This window comes from Pristiophorus japonicus, unplaced genomic scaffold (genome assembly GCF_044704955.1).
Source record: "Pristiophorus japonicus isolate sPriJap1 unplaced genomic scaffold, sPriJap1.hap1 HAP1_SCAFFOLD_799, whole genome shotgun sequence".
Taxonomy (NCBI): Eukaryota; Metazoa; Chordata; class Chondrichthyes; family Pristiophoridae; genus Pristiophorus; species Pristiophorus japonicus.
This window is the reverse complement of record NW_027254717.1, coordinates 27,099-42,500: the sequence shown is the minus strand read 5'-3', so window position 1 is coordinate 42,500 and position 15,402 is coordinate 27,099. Positions and strand designations below refer to the sequence as shown.

The following is a 15,402-nucleotide window of genomic DNA, read 5'->3' as shown; positions in this document are numbered from 1 at the left end:
TCTGAGTAAAGAGGTTTATCCTCATCTCGGTCCTAAATGGCTTACCCCTTATCCTTAGACTGTGACCCCTGGTTCTGGACTTCCCCAACATCGGGAACATTCTTTCTCCATCTAACCTGTCCAGTCCCATCAGAATTTTATATGTTTCTATGAGATCCCCTCTCATTCTTCTAAACTCCAGTGAATACAGGTCCAGTCGATCCAGTCTCTCCTCATATGTCAGTCCTGCCATCCCGGAAATCAGTCTGGTGAACTTTCGCTGCACTCCCTCAATAGCAAGAACGTCCTTCCTCAGATTAGGAGACCAAAACGGAACACAATATTCCAGGTGAGGCCTCACCAAGGCCCTGAACAACTGCAGTAAGACCACCCTGCTCCTATACCCAAATCCCCGAGCTTTGAAGGCGAACATGCCATTTGCCTTCTTCACCGCCTCCTGTACCTGCATGCCAACCTTCAGTGACTGATGTACCATGACACCCAGGTCTCGTTGCACCTCCCCTTTTCCTAATCTGTCACCATTCAGATAATATTCTGCCTTCATGTTTTTGCCACCAAAGTGGATAACCTCACATTTATCCACATTATACTGCATCTGCCATGCATTTGCCCACTCACCGAACCTGTCTAAGTCACCCTGCAGCCTCTTAGCATCCTCCTCACAGCTCACACCGTCACCCAGTTTAGTGTCATCTGCAAACTTGGAGATATTACACTCAATTCCTTCATCCAAATCATTGATGTACATTGTAAAGAGCTGGGGTCCCAGCACTGAGCCCTGCGGCACCCCACTAGTCACTGCCTGCCATTCTGAAAAGGACCTGTTTATCCCGACTCTCTGCTTCCTGTCTGCCAACCAGTTCTCTATCCACGTCAATAGAGTGAGTGAGTGAGTGAGTGAGTGAGTGACTCTGGCAGTTCCTTACCTAGATGGCCGTGATTACAAGCCTCGTGAAGCGGTGTCCATCCAGCATTGTCGCGGACACATAGCGGGTGCCCCTGGAGAGAAGAGTTCAGAGAAAGGTCAGCGATTATGGCCATCACTGGGGAACTCTGTCCCCTCCCGTTGTGCTGACACACACAGTTCTCAGCGAAGGGCGAGCAGGTTTAGGAAGCTTCTTCCTGAACCAAACCTGCTGATCCCAGGGAGGTTATGCTTAAATTGTATAATACTTTGGTTAGGCCACAGCTGGAGTACTGCGTGCAGTTCTGGTCGCCGTTTTTAGGAAGGATATGATTGCACTAGAGAGGGTGCAGAGGAGATTTACGAGGATGCTGCCTGGAATGGAGAATCTTAGTTATGAGGACAGATTGGATAGGCTGGGTTTGTTCTCATTGGAACAGAGGAGGTTGAGAGAAGACCTTATTGATGTGTACAAAATATTGAGGGGCCTGCACATAGTGGATAGTAAGGGTCTATTTCCATTGGTGGAGGGGTCGATTATGAGGGGGCATAGTTTTAAGGTGGTTGGTGGAAGGTTTAGAGGGGATTTGAGGGGGGGCTTCTTTATGCAGAGGGTTGTGGGGATCTGGAACTCGCTGTCTGGAAGAGTGGTGGATGCAGAAACCCTCACCACATTTAAGAGATGGTTGGATGGGCACTTGAAGTGCCCTAACCTGCAGGGTTACGGACCTAGAGCTGGTAATTGGGATTAGACTGGATGACCTTTTGTTGGACGGAGCAGATATAATGGTAAGTACTGCAGGGAATAGAATACGGCCAGGGTGATCTCCTGCACTAGTGTCGATCGCCTGGATGGGTCGGAGAGGAATTTTACCAGATTTTTTCCCCCAATTGGCCTGGGTTTTTATCTGGTTTTTGTCTCTCCCAGGAGATTACATCTGGTTGGGGTGGAGTGTAGAATGTTTCAGTATAAGGGGGGTCGCAGTTGTGTGGAGCGGACTGGTTGGGCTGGGTGCTCTTTGCCTTTCCGTCATTGTTCATAGGTTTATATGTAACCTTCAGGGCTGCTGACCGAGGGCCGTGTGGCTCTTTGTCGGCCGGCGCGGACACGATGGGCCGGAATGGCCTCCTTCTGTGCTGTAAATTTCTATGTTTCTATGTTATTATATAGCCCCTTTCACCACCCCAAAGCGCTTTACAGCCAATGAAGTACTTTTGAAGTGTAGTCACTGTTGTAATGTGGGAAACGCAGCAGCCAATTTGTGCACAGCAAGCTCCCACACACAGCAATGTGATAGTGACCAGATAATAGTGATGTTGGTCGAGGAATAAATCTGTTTTTAGTGATATTATTGACAAATATTGGAAAACCGTCTGACCATAGTGCTATAGGATTTTTACATCCACCCGAGAGGAGAAACTGGGCCTCGGTTTAACGTCTCATCCAAAAGACGGCACCTCCGACAGTGCAGCACTCCCTCAGTACTGCCCCTCCGACAGTGCAGCACTCCCTCAGTACTGCCCCTCCGACAGGGCGGCGCTCCCTCAGTATTGTCCCTCCGACAGTGCAGCGCTCCCTCCGACAGTGCAGCTCTCCCTCAGTACTGCCCCTCCGACAGTGCAGCGCTCCCTCAGTACTGCCCCTCCGACAGTGCAGCACTCCCTCAGTACTGCCCCTCCGACAGTGCAGCGCTCCCTCAGTACTGCCCCTCCGACAGTGCAGCGCTCCCTCAGTACTGCCCCTCCGACAGTGCAGCGCTCCCTCAGTACTGCCCCTCCGACAGTGCAGCGCTCCCTCAGTACTACCCCTCCGACAGTACAGCTCTCCCTCAGTACTACCCCTCCGACATTACAGCACTCCCTCAGTACTGCCCCTCCGACAGTGCAGCGCTCCCTCAGTACTACCCCTCCGACAGTACAGCACTCCCTCAGTACTACCCCTCCGACAGTACAGCACTCCCTCAGTACTGCCCCTCCGACAGTGCAGCACTCCCTCAGTACTGCACCTCCGACAGTGCAGCACTCCCTCAGTACTACCCCTCCGACAGTACAGCTCTCCCTCAGTACTACCCCTCCGACAGTGCAGCGCTCCCTCAGTACTACCCCTCCGACAGTACAGCACTCCCTCAGTACTATCCCTCCGACAGTACAGCACTCCCTCAGTACTGCCCCTCCGACAGTGCAGCACTCCCTCAGTACTGCACCTCCGACAGTGCAGCACTCCCTCAGTACTACCCCTCCGACAGTACAGCTCTCCCTCAGTACTACCCCTCCGACAGTGCAGCGCTCCCTCAGTACTACCCCTCCGACAGTACAGCACTCCCTCAGTACTACCCCTCCGACAGTACAGCACTCCCTCAGTACTACCCCTCCGACAGTGCAGCACTCCCTCAGTACTACCCCTACGACAGTGCAGCACTCCCTCAGTACTGCCCCTCCGACAGTGCAGCACTCCCTCAGTACTGCCCCTCCGACAGTGCAGCACTCCCTCAGTACTGCCCCTCCGACAGTGCAGCGCTCCCTCAGTACTGCCCCTCTGACAGTGCAGCACTCCCTCAGTACTGCACTGGGAGTATCAGCCTGGATAACGTGCTCAAGTCTCTGGCTGTGGGATTTGAACCCAGCCGTGACCTCCGAGTGCTACCCACTGAGCTGTGGCTGGCGCCTGCAGTCAAACCTTCGGGATGGTGGGGTTAATCCACACAGGGCGAGCAATGTATTTGCCGAGGAAGAAATGCGGGCAGTTGGGAGCGCGACAGGCGGAGCAGCGACATCCATGTCCTACCTTGTCAATCAGTGTCTGAGCCTGCCTGACGTTGCCTGTGATGCAGGCCCTGTGGAGCGGACTCTCGCCCTTCCGGTTGCATTTCCATTTCTGACAGGAGAAAAAGAGAAGCAGAATTAGCAAACTCCAGCGGCTGAGGGGGCGAGGGTGGGGGTGTGGGGGCAGAGTGGGTGAGAAGCTGATCCCCGATCCCAGGGTTCGGGGCCAGCACTGGGGGAACATTGCCTGGGGGTGGGCCAGTAACTCACCGATCCCAGGGTTCGGGGCCAGCACTGGGAGAACATTGCCTGGGGGTGGGCCAGTAACGCACTGATCCCAGGGTTCGGGGCCAGCACTGGGGGAACATTGCCTGGGGGTGGGCCAGTAACGCACTGATCCCAGGGTTCGGGGCCAGCACTGGGGGAACATTGCCTGGGGGTGGGCCAGTAACGCACTGATCCCAGGGTTCGGGGCCAGCACTGGGGGAACATTGCCTGGGGGTGGGCCAGTAACTCACCGATCCCAAGGTTCGGGGCCAGCACTGGGGGAACATTGCCTGGGGGTGGGCCAGTAACTCACCGATCCCAGGGTTCGGGGCCAGCACTGGGAGAACATTGCCTGGGGGTGGGCCAGTAACGCACTGATCCCAGGGTTCGGGGCCAGCACTGGGAGAACATTGCCTGGGGGTGGGCCAGTAACTCACTGATCCCAGGGTTCGGGGCCAGCACTGGGAGAACATTGCCTGGGGGTGGGCCAGTAACTCACTGATCCCAGGGTTCGGGGCCAGCACTGGGGGAACATTGCCTGGGAGTGGGCCAGTAACTCACCGATCCCAGGGTTCGGGGCCAGCACTGGGGGAACATTGCCTGGGGGTGGGCCAGTAACGCACCGATCCCAGGGTTCGGGGCCAGCACTGGGAGAACATTGCCTGGGGGTGGGCCAGTATCTCACCGATCCCAGGGTTCGGGGCCAGCACTGGGGGAACATTGCCTGGGGGTGGGCCAGTATCTCACCGATCCCAGGGTTCGGGGCCAGCACTGGGGGAACATTGCCTGGGGGTGGGCCAGTAACTCACCGATCCCAGGGTTCGGGGCCAGCACTGGGGGAACATTGCCTGGGGGTGGGCCAGTATCTCACCGATCCCAGGGTTCGGGGCCAGCACTGGGGGAACATTGCCTGGGGGTGGGCCAGTAACGCACCGATCCCAGGGTTCGGGGCCAGCACTGGGGGAACATTGCCTGGGGGTGACCACTACTGCAGCGGGGGGGGGAGGGAGGGGTGCAGGGGGGGAGGGAGGAGCTTTGATCAGTTTGAAGGGAGACCTGGTGTAACCGGGACGGGCGAGGGGAGTTGTGAGGCTTGTCTGAATTCCTGGTGAGTGGCAGTAGTCGGGGGAGGGGCAAGGCAAGGGGCTGCCCGCACTGCGATCGGGACAATGACCAAGTTTGGTCGCACTGGTTTCTCGCGGGATCTCTGGACCCAATGAGCTTAATGCTTTGTGATTGGTTCCTGGGCCTGTACTTCTGTGTCTGTCTCTTTGTGTCTCTCTTTCTAGCTCTGTGTCTTGCACTCTGTCTCTCTATTTTACGCTCTCTCTCTGCTTCACTCTCGCTCTGTATCTCTATACAAGCATAGAATGGTTACAGCACACAAGCTCATCGGCCCGTCGAGCCCTTGACGGCTCTCAGCTCATCCCACTCCCCCGCCCTTTCCCCGTAACTGTGCAAATCTTTTTCCTTCAGGTAATTATCCGATTCCCTTTTGAAAGCCACGATTGAGTCTGCCTCCACCAGCCTTTCAGGCCGTGCATTCCAGATCCTAACCACTCGCTGCGTAAAGAAGCTTTTTCTTACGTCACCTTTGGTTCTTCTGCCAATCACCTTAAATCTGTGTCCTCTGGTTCTCGACCCTTCCACCAATGGGAACAGTTTCTCTCGATCTACTCTGTCCAGAACCCTCATGATTTTGAACACCTCCATCAAATCTCCTCTCAACCTTCTCTGCTCCAAGGAGAACAACCCCAGCTTCTCCAGTCTATCCATGATTAAGAAGTTTGCAGATGACACTAACATTGGCTGTGTGGTTGATAATGACGAGGAAAGTCATGGGCTGCAGGAGGATATCAATCTACTGGTCAGGTGGGCAGAGCAGTGGCAAATGGAATTTAATTCAGAGAAGTGTGAGGTGATGCACTTTGGGAGGGTTAATAAGGAAAGGGTATACACATTAAGCGGGAGGCCACTTAGAAGTGTAGATGAACAAAGGGACCTTGGAGTGCTTGTCCACAGATCCCTGAAAGTAGCAGGCCAGGTGGATAAGGTGGTTATGAAGACATACGGAATGCTTGCCTTTATTGGCCGAGGTATGGAATACAAGAGCAGGGAGGTTATGCTTAAATTGTATAATACTCTGGTTAGGCCACAGCTGGAGTACTGCGTGCAGTTCTGGTCACCATATTATAGGAAGGATGTGATTGCAGTAGAGAGGGTGCAGAGGAGATTTACTAGGATGTTACCTGGAATGGAGACTCTTAGCTATAAGGACAGATTGGATAGGCTGGGTTTGTTCTCATTGGAACAGAGGACGTTGAGAGGAGACCTCATTGAGGTGTACAAAATATTGAGGGGCCAGATATAGTGGATAGCAACATAGAAACATAGAAAATAGGTGCAGGAGCAGGCCATTCAGCCCTTCTAGCCTGCACCGCCATTTAATGAGTTCATGGCTGAACATGCAACTTCAGTACCCCATTCCTGCTTTCACGCCATACCCCTTGATCCCCCGAGTAGTAAGGACTACATCCAACTCCTTTTTGAATATATTTAGTGAATTGGCCTCAACTACTTTCTGTGGTAGAGAATTCCACAGGTTCACCACTCTCTGGGTGAAGAAGTTTCTCCTCATCTCGGTCCTAAATGGCTTACCCCTTATCCTTAGACTGTGACCCCTGGTTCTGGACTTCCCCAACATTGGGAACATTCTTCCTGCATCTAACCTGTCTAAACCCGTCAGAATTTTAAACGTTTCTATGAGGTCCCCTCTCATTCTTCTGAACTCCAGTGAATACAAGCCCAGTTGATCCAGTCTTTCTTGATATGTCAGTCCCACCATCCCGGGAATCAGTCTGATGAATCTTCGCTGCACTCCCTCAATAGCAAGAATGTCCTTCCTCAAGTTAGGAGACCAAAACTGTACACAATACTCCAGGTGTGGCCTCACCAAGGCCCTGTACAAATGTAGCAACACCTCCCAGCCACTGTACTCAAATCCCCTCGCTATGAAGGCCAACATGCCATTTGCTTTCTTAACCGCCTGCTGTACCTGCATGCTAACCTTCAATGACTGATGTACCATGACACCCAGGTCTCGTTGCACCTCCCCTTTTCCTAATCTGTCATCATTCAGATAATAGTCTGTCTCTCTGTTTTTACCACCAAAGTGGATAACCTCACATTTATCCACATTATACTTCATCTGCCATGCATTTGCCCACTCACCTAACCTATCCAAGTCACTCTGCAGCCTCATAGCATCCTCCTCGCAGCTCACACTGCCACCCAACTTAGTGTCATCCGCAAATTTGGAGATACTACATTTAATCCCCTCGTCTAAATCATTAATGTACAATGTAAACAGCTGGGGCCCCAGCACAGAACCTTGCGGTACCCCACTAGTCACTGCCTGCCATTCTGAAAAGTACCCATTTACTCCTACTCTTTGCTTCCTGTCTGACAACCAGTTCTCAATCCACGTCAGCACACTACCCCCAATCCCATGTGCTTGAACTTTGCACATTAATCTCTTGTGTGGGACCTTGTCGAAAGCCTTTTGAAAGTCCAAATACACCACATCAACTGGTTCTCCCTTGTCCACTTTACTGGAAACATCCTCAAAAAATTCCAGAAGATTTGTCAAGCATGATTTCCCTTTTACAAATCCATGCTGACTTGGACCTATCATGCCACCTCTTTCCAAATGCGCTGCTATGACATCCTTAATAATTGATTCCATCATTTTACCCACTACTGAGTACTGAGGTCAGGCTGACCGGTCTATAATTCCCTGTTTTCTCTCTCCCTCCTTTTTTTCCATTGGTGGAGGGGTCAATTACGAGGGGGCATAGGTTTAAGTGGTTGGTTGAAGGTTCAGAGGGGATTTGAGGGAAGCTTTTTCACGCAGAGGGTTGTGGGGTCTGGAAACCTCACCACATTTAAGAGATGATTGGATGGGCACTTGAAGTGCAGTAACCTGCAGGGTTACGGACCTAGAGCTGGTAATTGGGATTAGACTGGATGACCTTTTGTTGGATGGAGCAGATATAATGGTAAGTACTGGAAGGAATCGAATACAGCCAGGGTGATCTCCTGGACTAGTTTTGATCGCCTGGATGGGTCGGAGAGGAATTTCCCCCAGATTTTTTCCCCCAATTGGCCTGGGTTTTTAACTGGTATTTGCCTCTCCCAGGAGATCACATGGCTCCGGTTGGGGTGGATTGTAGAATGTTTCAGTATAAGGGGTGTCGCAGTTGTGTGAGGCGGACTGGTTGGGCTGGGTGCTCTTTGCCTTTCCGTCATTGTTCATAGGTTTATATGTAACTTCAGGGCTGCTGACCGAGGGCCGTGCGGCTCTTTGTCGGCCGGCACGGACACGATGGGCCGGAATGGCCTCCTTCTGCGCTGTAAATTTCTATGTTTCTATGTAACTGAAGTCCCTCATTCCTGGAATCATTCTCATAAATCTTTTTTGCACCCTGTCCAAGGCCTTCACATCCTTCCTAAAATGCAGTGCCCAGAGGTTTGGTGTTTTATAGAGGTTCATCATAATTTCCACACTTTGGTACTCTGTGCCTCTTTTTATGAAGCCCAGGATCCCGTAAGCCTTTATAACCACTTTCTCAACCTGCCCTGCCACCCTCAAAGATTTGTCACACATACCCCCCCGAGTTCTCTGTTCCTGCACCCCCTTTAAGATTGTACCCTTTAGTTTATATTGCCTCTCCTTGTTCTTCCTAGCGCTTCACACTGCTCTGCGTTAAATTTCATCTGCCACGTATCAGCCCATTTCACCTCTAACAAATCTCCTCTCAATCTTCTCTGCACCAAGGAGAACAACCCCAGCTTCTCCAGTTCATCCACATAACTGAACTCCCTCATCCCTGGAACCATTCTTGCAAATCTGTTCTGCACCCTCTCGAAGGCCTTCACATCCTTCCTAAAGTGCGGTGCCAGAATTGGCCACAGTGAGGCCTATCACTCTCCTGCTCACTACGGTAATGTCTGCACCGGTGAGTGGCTTAGCCAGTCACGTGATGTTCACAAGACTCAATAAAACCCCAGCCAGTTGGGTCTAGATCATCCACGATGAGGTATGCAGTTGTGAGCCTGGTGGATGTGTGGTGTGACTGTTAAACCTTTGTAAATAAACCAACTAGTTCTGAATAGCAATGTGTTGCTATGAATTCTGAAGCAAAGAACCCCTGAAGCAAATACATTACAAATATACTTCCAAGTTCGAGAGGCGGAGCAGCAGCCTGGGTGAGGCCTATAAAGGCCCAGCGGGAGTCCGGGGATCGGCGGCAGTCGGAGAGGCGGTGCAGCAGCCTGGGTGAGGCCCATAAAGGCCCAGCAGGAGCAGCTGCAGCAGGGAGAGAAGGCAAAAAGTAGAAGAAAGAAATCGAAAGGTGACGTCACAGCCAAGGGGGTAAGTGATTGGCTGCTGATTGGTGAGTAGTTTTTCTATATCAGTAAGTAACCTTTAGCATTCTTGTTGATAATTTAAGTTTATCTCGGGGTTAAGTCCCTGATGACTACATGTGCAGGAAGTGCATCCGGCTGCAGCTCCTGACAGACCGCACTGCGGCACTGGAGCTGAGGGTGGATTCACTCTGGAGCATCCACGATGCTGAGAATGACGTGAATAGCACGTTTAGTGAGTCGGTCTCACCGCAGGTAAAGGTTACTCAGGCAGATAGGGAATGGATGACCAACAGGAAGAGCAGTTCAAGGAAGGTAGTGCAGGGGTCCCCTGCGGCCATCCCCCTGCGAAACAGATACACTGCTTTGAGTACTGTTGAGGGGGGATGACTCATCAGGGGAGAGCAGCAGCAGCCAAGCTCATGGCACCGTGGCTGGCTCTGCTGCACAGGAGGGCAGGAAAAAGAGTGGGAGAGCGATAGTGATAGGGGATTCAATTGTAAGGGGAATAGATAGACGTTTCTGCGGCCGCAACCGAGACTCCAGGATGGTATGTTGCCTCCCTGGTGCAAGGGGCAAGGATGTCTCGGAGCGGGTGCAAGGCATTCTGAAAAGGGAGGGGGAACAGCCAGTTGTCGTGGTGCATATAGGTACCAACGATATAGGTAAAAAAAAGGGATGAGGTTCTACAACATGAATTTAGGGAGCTAGGAGCTAAATTTAAAAAGTAGGACCTCAAAAGTAGTAATCTCAGGATTGCTACCAGTACCACGTGCTAGTCAGAGTAGGAATCGCAGGATAGCGCAGATGAATACGTGGCTTGAGCAGTGGTGCAGCAGGGAGGGATTCAAATTCCTGGGGCATTGGAACCGGTTCTGGGGGAGATGGGACCAGTACAAACTGGACGGTCTCCACCTGGGCAGGATCGGAACCAATGTCCTAGAGGGAGTGTTTGCTAGTGCTGTTGGGGAGGAGTTAAACTAATATGGCAGGGGGATGGGAACCTATGCAGGGAGACAGAGGGAAGTAGAATGGGGGCAGAAGCAAAAGATAGAAAGGAGAATAGTAAAAGTGGAGGGCAGAGAAACCCAAGGCAAAAAGCAAAAAGGGCCACATTACATCAAAATTCTAAAGGGGCAAAGTATATTAGAAAAACAAGCCTGAAGGCTCTGGGCCTCAATGCGAGGAGTATTCGGAATAAGATGGATGAATTAACTGCGCAGATAGCAGTTAACGGGTATGATGTAATTGGCATCACGGAGACATGGCTCCAGGGTGACCAAGGCTGGGAACTCAACATCCAGGGGTATTCAACATTTAGGAAGGATAGACAGAAAGGAAAAGGAGGTGGGGGTGCGTTGCTGGTTGAAGAGGAAATTAATGCAATAGTAAGAAAGGACATTAGCTTGGATGATGTGGAATCGGTATGGGTGGTGCTACGGAATAGCAAGGGGCCGAAAACGCTAGTGGGAATTGTGTACAGACCACCAAACAGTAGTAGTGAGGTTGGAGACAGCATCAAACAAGAAATAAGTGATGTGTGCAATAAAGGTACAGCAGTTATCATGGGTGACTTTAATCTACATATTGATTGGGCTAACCAAACTGGTAGCAATGCGGTGGAGGAGGATTTCCTGGAGTGTATTAGGGATGGTTTTCTAGACCAATATGTCGAGGAACCAACCAGGGAGCTGGCCATCCTAGACTGGGTGCTGTGTAATGAGAAAGGACTAATTAGCAATCTTGTTGTGCAAGGCCCCTTGGGGAAGAGTGACCATAATATGGTAGAATTCTTTATTAGGATGGAGAGTGACACGGTTAATTAAGAAACTAGGGTCCTGAACTTAAGGAAAGGTAACTTTGATGGTTTGAGGCGTGAATTGGCTAGGATAGTCTGGCAAATGATACTTAAAGGGTTGACGGTGGATAGGCAATGGCAAACATTTAAAGATCACATGGATGAACTTCAGCAATTGTACATCCCTGTCTGGAGTAAAAATAAAACGGGGAAGGTGGCTCAACCGTGGCTAACGGGAAATTAAGGATAGCGTTAAATCCAAGGAAGAGGCGTATAAATTGGGCAGAAAAGGCAGCAAACCTGAGGACTGGGAGAAATTTAGAATTCAGCAGAGGAGGACAAAGGGTTTAATTAAGAAGGGGGGAAATAGAGTACGAGAGGAAGCTAGCCGGGAACATAAAAACTGACTGCAAAAGCTTCTATATATATGTGAAGAGAAAAAGATTAGTGAAAACAAACGTAGGTCCCTTGCAGTCGGATTCAGGTGGAATTTATAATGGGGGACAAAGAAATGGCAGACCAATTGAACAAGTACTTTGGTTCTGTCTTCACGAAGGAAGACACAAATAACCTTCCAGAAGTACTAGGGGACCGAGGGTCTAGTGAGAAGGAGGAACTGAAGGATATCCTTATTAGGCGGGAAATTTTATTAGGTAAATTGATGGGGTTGAAGGCCGATAAATCCCCGGGGCCTGATAGTCTGCATCCCAGAGTACTTAAGGAAGTGGCCATCGAAATAGTGGATGCATTGGTGATCATTTTCCAACAGTCTATCGACTCGGGATCAGTTCCTACGAACTGGAGGGTAGCTAATGTAACATGACTTTTTAAAAAGAGAGGGAGAGAGAAAGCGGGTAATTATAGACCAGTTAGCCTGACATCAGTGGTGGGGAAAATGTTGGAATCAATTATTAAGGATGAAATAGCAGCGCATTTGGAAAGCAGTGACAGGATCGGTTCAAGTCAGCATGGATTTATGAAAGGGAAATCATGCTTGACAAATCTTCTGGAATTTTTTGAGGATGTAACTAGTAGAGTGGACAAGGGAGAACCAGTGGATGTGGTGTATTTGGACTTTCAAAAGGCTTTTGATAAGGTCCCACACAAGAGATTGGTGTACAAAATCAAAGCACCTGGTATTGGGGGTAATATACTGACGTGGATAGAGAACTGGTTGGCAGACAGGAAGCAGAGATAAACGGTTCCTTTTCAGAATGGCAGGCAGTGACTAGTGGGGTGCCGCAGGGCTCAGTGCTGGGACCCCAGCTCTTTACAATATAAATCAATGATTTAGATGAAGGAATTGAGTGTAATATCTCCAAGTTTGCAGATGACACTAAACTGGGTGGGCGGTGTGAGCTGTGAGGGGGACACTAAGAGGTTGCAGGGTGACTTGGACAGGTTAGGTGAGTGGGCAAATGCATGGTAGATGCTGTATAATGTGGATAAATGTGAGGTTATCCACTTTGGGGGCAAAAACGTGAAGACAGAATATCATCTGAATGGTGGCAGATTCGGAAAAGGGAATGTGCAACGAGACCTGTGTGTCATGGTTCATCAGTCATTGAAAGTTGGCATACAGGTGCAGCAGGCAGTGAAGAAGGCAAATGGTATGTTGGCCTTCATAGCTCGGGGATTTGAGTACAGGAGCAGGGAGGTCTTACTGCAGTTGTACAGGGCCTTGGTGAGGCTTCACCTGGAATATTATGTTCAATTTTGGTCTCCTAATCTGAGGAAGGACATTCTTGCTATTGAGGGAATGCAGCGAAGGTTCACCAGACTGATTCCCAGGATGACAGGACTGACATATGAGGAGAGACTGGATCAACTGGGACTTTATACATTGGAGTTTAGAAGGATGAGAGGGGATCTCATAGAAACATAAGATTCTGACGGGATGGGACAGGTTAGATGCGGGTAGAATGTTCCCGATGTTGGGAAAGTCCAGAACCAGGGGTCACAGTCTAAGGATAAGGGGTAGACCATTTAGGACTGAGTTGAGGAGAAACTTCTTCACTCAGAGAGTTGTTAACCTGTGGAATTCCCTGCCGCAGAGAATTGTTGATGCCAGTTCATTGGATATATTCAAGAAGGAGTTAGATATGGCCCTTAAGGCTAAGGGGATCAAGGGGTATGGAGAGAAAGCGGGAAAGGGGTACTGAGGGAATGATCAGCCATGATCTTATTGAATGGTGGTGCAGGCTAGAAGGGCCGAATGGCCTACTCCTGCACCAATTTCCAATGTTTCTATGATCTGTGTTATTTGCAGATTTTGAAATAGTGCCCTGTACACCCAAGTCCAGGTCAGTAATATATATTAAGAAAAGTAGTGGTCCCAGTACCGACCCCTGGGGAACACCACTGTATACCTTCCTCCAGTCCAAAAAACAACCCTTCACCAGTACTCTCTGTTTCCTGTCACTGAGACAATTCCGTATCCATGCTGACACTGTCCCTTTTATTCCGTGGGCTTCAACTTTGCGGCAAGCCTGTTGTGTGGTACTTTATCAAACGCCTTTTGGAAATCCATGTACACCACATCAACCGCATTATCCTCATCAAAAAATTCAATCCAGTTGGTTAAACACGATTTGCCTTTTACAATCCGTGCTGGCTTTCCTTAATTAATCCACCTCTATCCAAGTGATTGTTAATTCTGTCCCTAATCACTGTATCTAAAAGCTTCCCCACTACTGAGGTTAAACTGACTGGCCTGTAGTTGCTGGGTTTATCCTTACACCTTTTCTTGAACAATGGTGTAACATTTGCAAGTTTCCAGTCCCCTGCCACCACTCCTGTATCTATGGAGGATTGGAATATTATGACCAGTACCTCCGCGATATCCGCCCTCAATTCCCTCAAAATCCTGGGATGCATCCCATCCGCTCCTGGTGATTTATCTACTTTAAGTACAGCCAGCCTTTCCAATACCTCTTCTTTATCAATTTTTGTCCTATCAAGTGTCTCCACTACCTCCTCCTTCACTACTTCCTCCTTGGAGAACAGAAGATTGAGAGGAGAGTTGCTCGAGGCGTTCAAAATCATGAGGGGTCTGGGCAGAGTAGACAGAGAGATAATGAAGCAGTCTGTGCCCGCATGCAGCAAGACCTGGGCGACATTCAGGCTTGGGCTGATGTGGCAAGTAACATTCGCACCACACAAGTGCCAGGCAATGACTGTCTCCAACAAGAGAGAGTCTAACTTCCGCCCCTTGACATTCAACGGCATTACCATCGCCGAATCCCCCACCGTCAACATCCTGGGGGTCACCATTGACCAGAAATTTCACTGGACTAGCCACCAGCTCCCTCTCTCTCGCTCGCCTCTGTTTCACTGCCTAGTTTCCTGAACCCCAGGAAATGTGTACTGGAGCCAATAACTTTGGAAATGGGAGGTGGGATGATCGGAGATCGGGGGGTTGTTGGAGATAGAGAACGTGGGGGATAGTGGTCACGGGGAGCTGGAGGTCGCCGGCAGGGGCGGAGGTCGACGGGGGGTGGGGGGGGGGGGGGGGAGGGGGGTCGGAGGTCGCGGTGGTCAGAGGTCGCCGGGAGTCGGAGGTCACCGGGGGTCGGAGGTCGTGGGCTGTAAACAAGTTTGGTTGCTGGGCTGGGGGAACATCTCCTGCTCCCCCGGGCCCACCAGCAGTGCTGTAAAGGCACTCACCCAATGGATCTGGCCCTTCGCGCTTCCTTGCATCTGCCGGGTTTCCCGAGGCCTGGGAAACCCAGCCTGCAGGTGTTAAAGATAAAACAATGAAGGCATGCCACCACATTCAAATATGTTACTGAGCAACCCGCCTCCTGAGAAGGGACTGTCGCCCATCCCCCATCGACTGCTGACCTTGCCTCCTGAGAGGGGACTGGCGCCCATTCCCCACTGACCCCCGACCTTGCCTCCTGAGAGGGGACTGGCGCCCATTCCCCACTGACCCCCGACCTGCCTCCTGAGAGGGGACTGGCGCCCATTCCCCACTGACCCCCGACCTTGCCTCCTGAGAGGGGACTGGCGCCCATTCCCCACTGACCCCCGACCTGCCTCCTGAGAAGGGACTGGCGCCCATTCCCCACTGACCCCCGACCTTGCCTCCTGAGAGGGGACTGGCGCCCATTCCCCACTGACCCCCGACCTGCCTCCTGAGAGGGGACTGGCGCCCATTCCCCACTGACCCCCGACCTGCCTCCTGAGAGGGAATTGTCGCCCCTCCCCTGCCAACCCCCAACCCCCGACCCTGCCTCCTGAG

The 15,402-nt window shown here is 51.0% G+C and overlaps 1 protein-coding gene across 1 annotated transcript in view; it reads right to left on the bottom strand.

Annotated features, from left to right (window-relative positions):
* The window catches only part of LOC139257034 (tonsoku-like protein), an 85,017-nt gene that overhangs the window by 53,855 nt on the left and 15,760 nt on the right, over positions 1-15,402 (bottom strand). The window contains exons 6-8 of the mRNA XM_070874379.1: positions 14,826-14,891; positions 3,690-3,779; positions 927-999 (exon numbers count right to left, since the gene is read on the bottom strand). Coding sequence (XP_070730480.1) covers positions 927-999; positions 3,690-3,779; positions 14,826-14,891 — 229 coding nt within the window. The remainder of the gene's footprint in view (positions 1-926; positions 1,000-3,689; positions 3,780-14,825; positions 14,892-15,402) is intronic.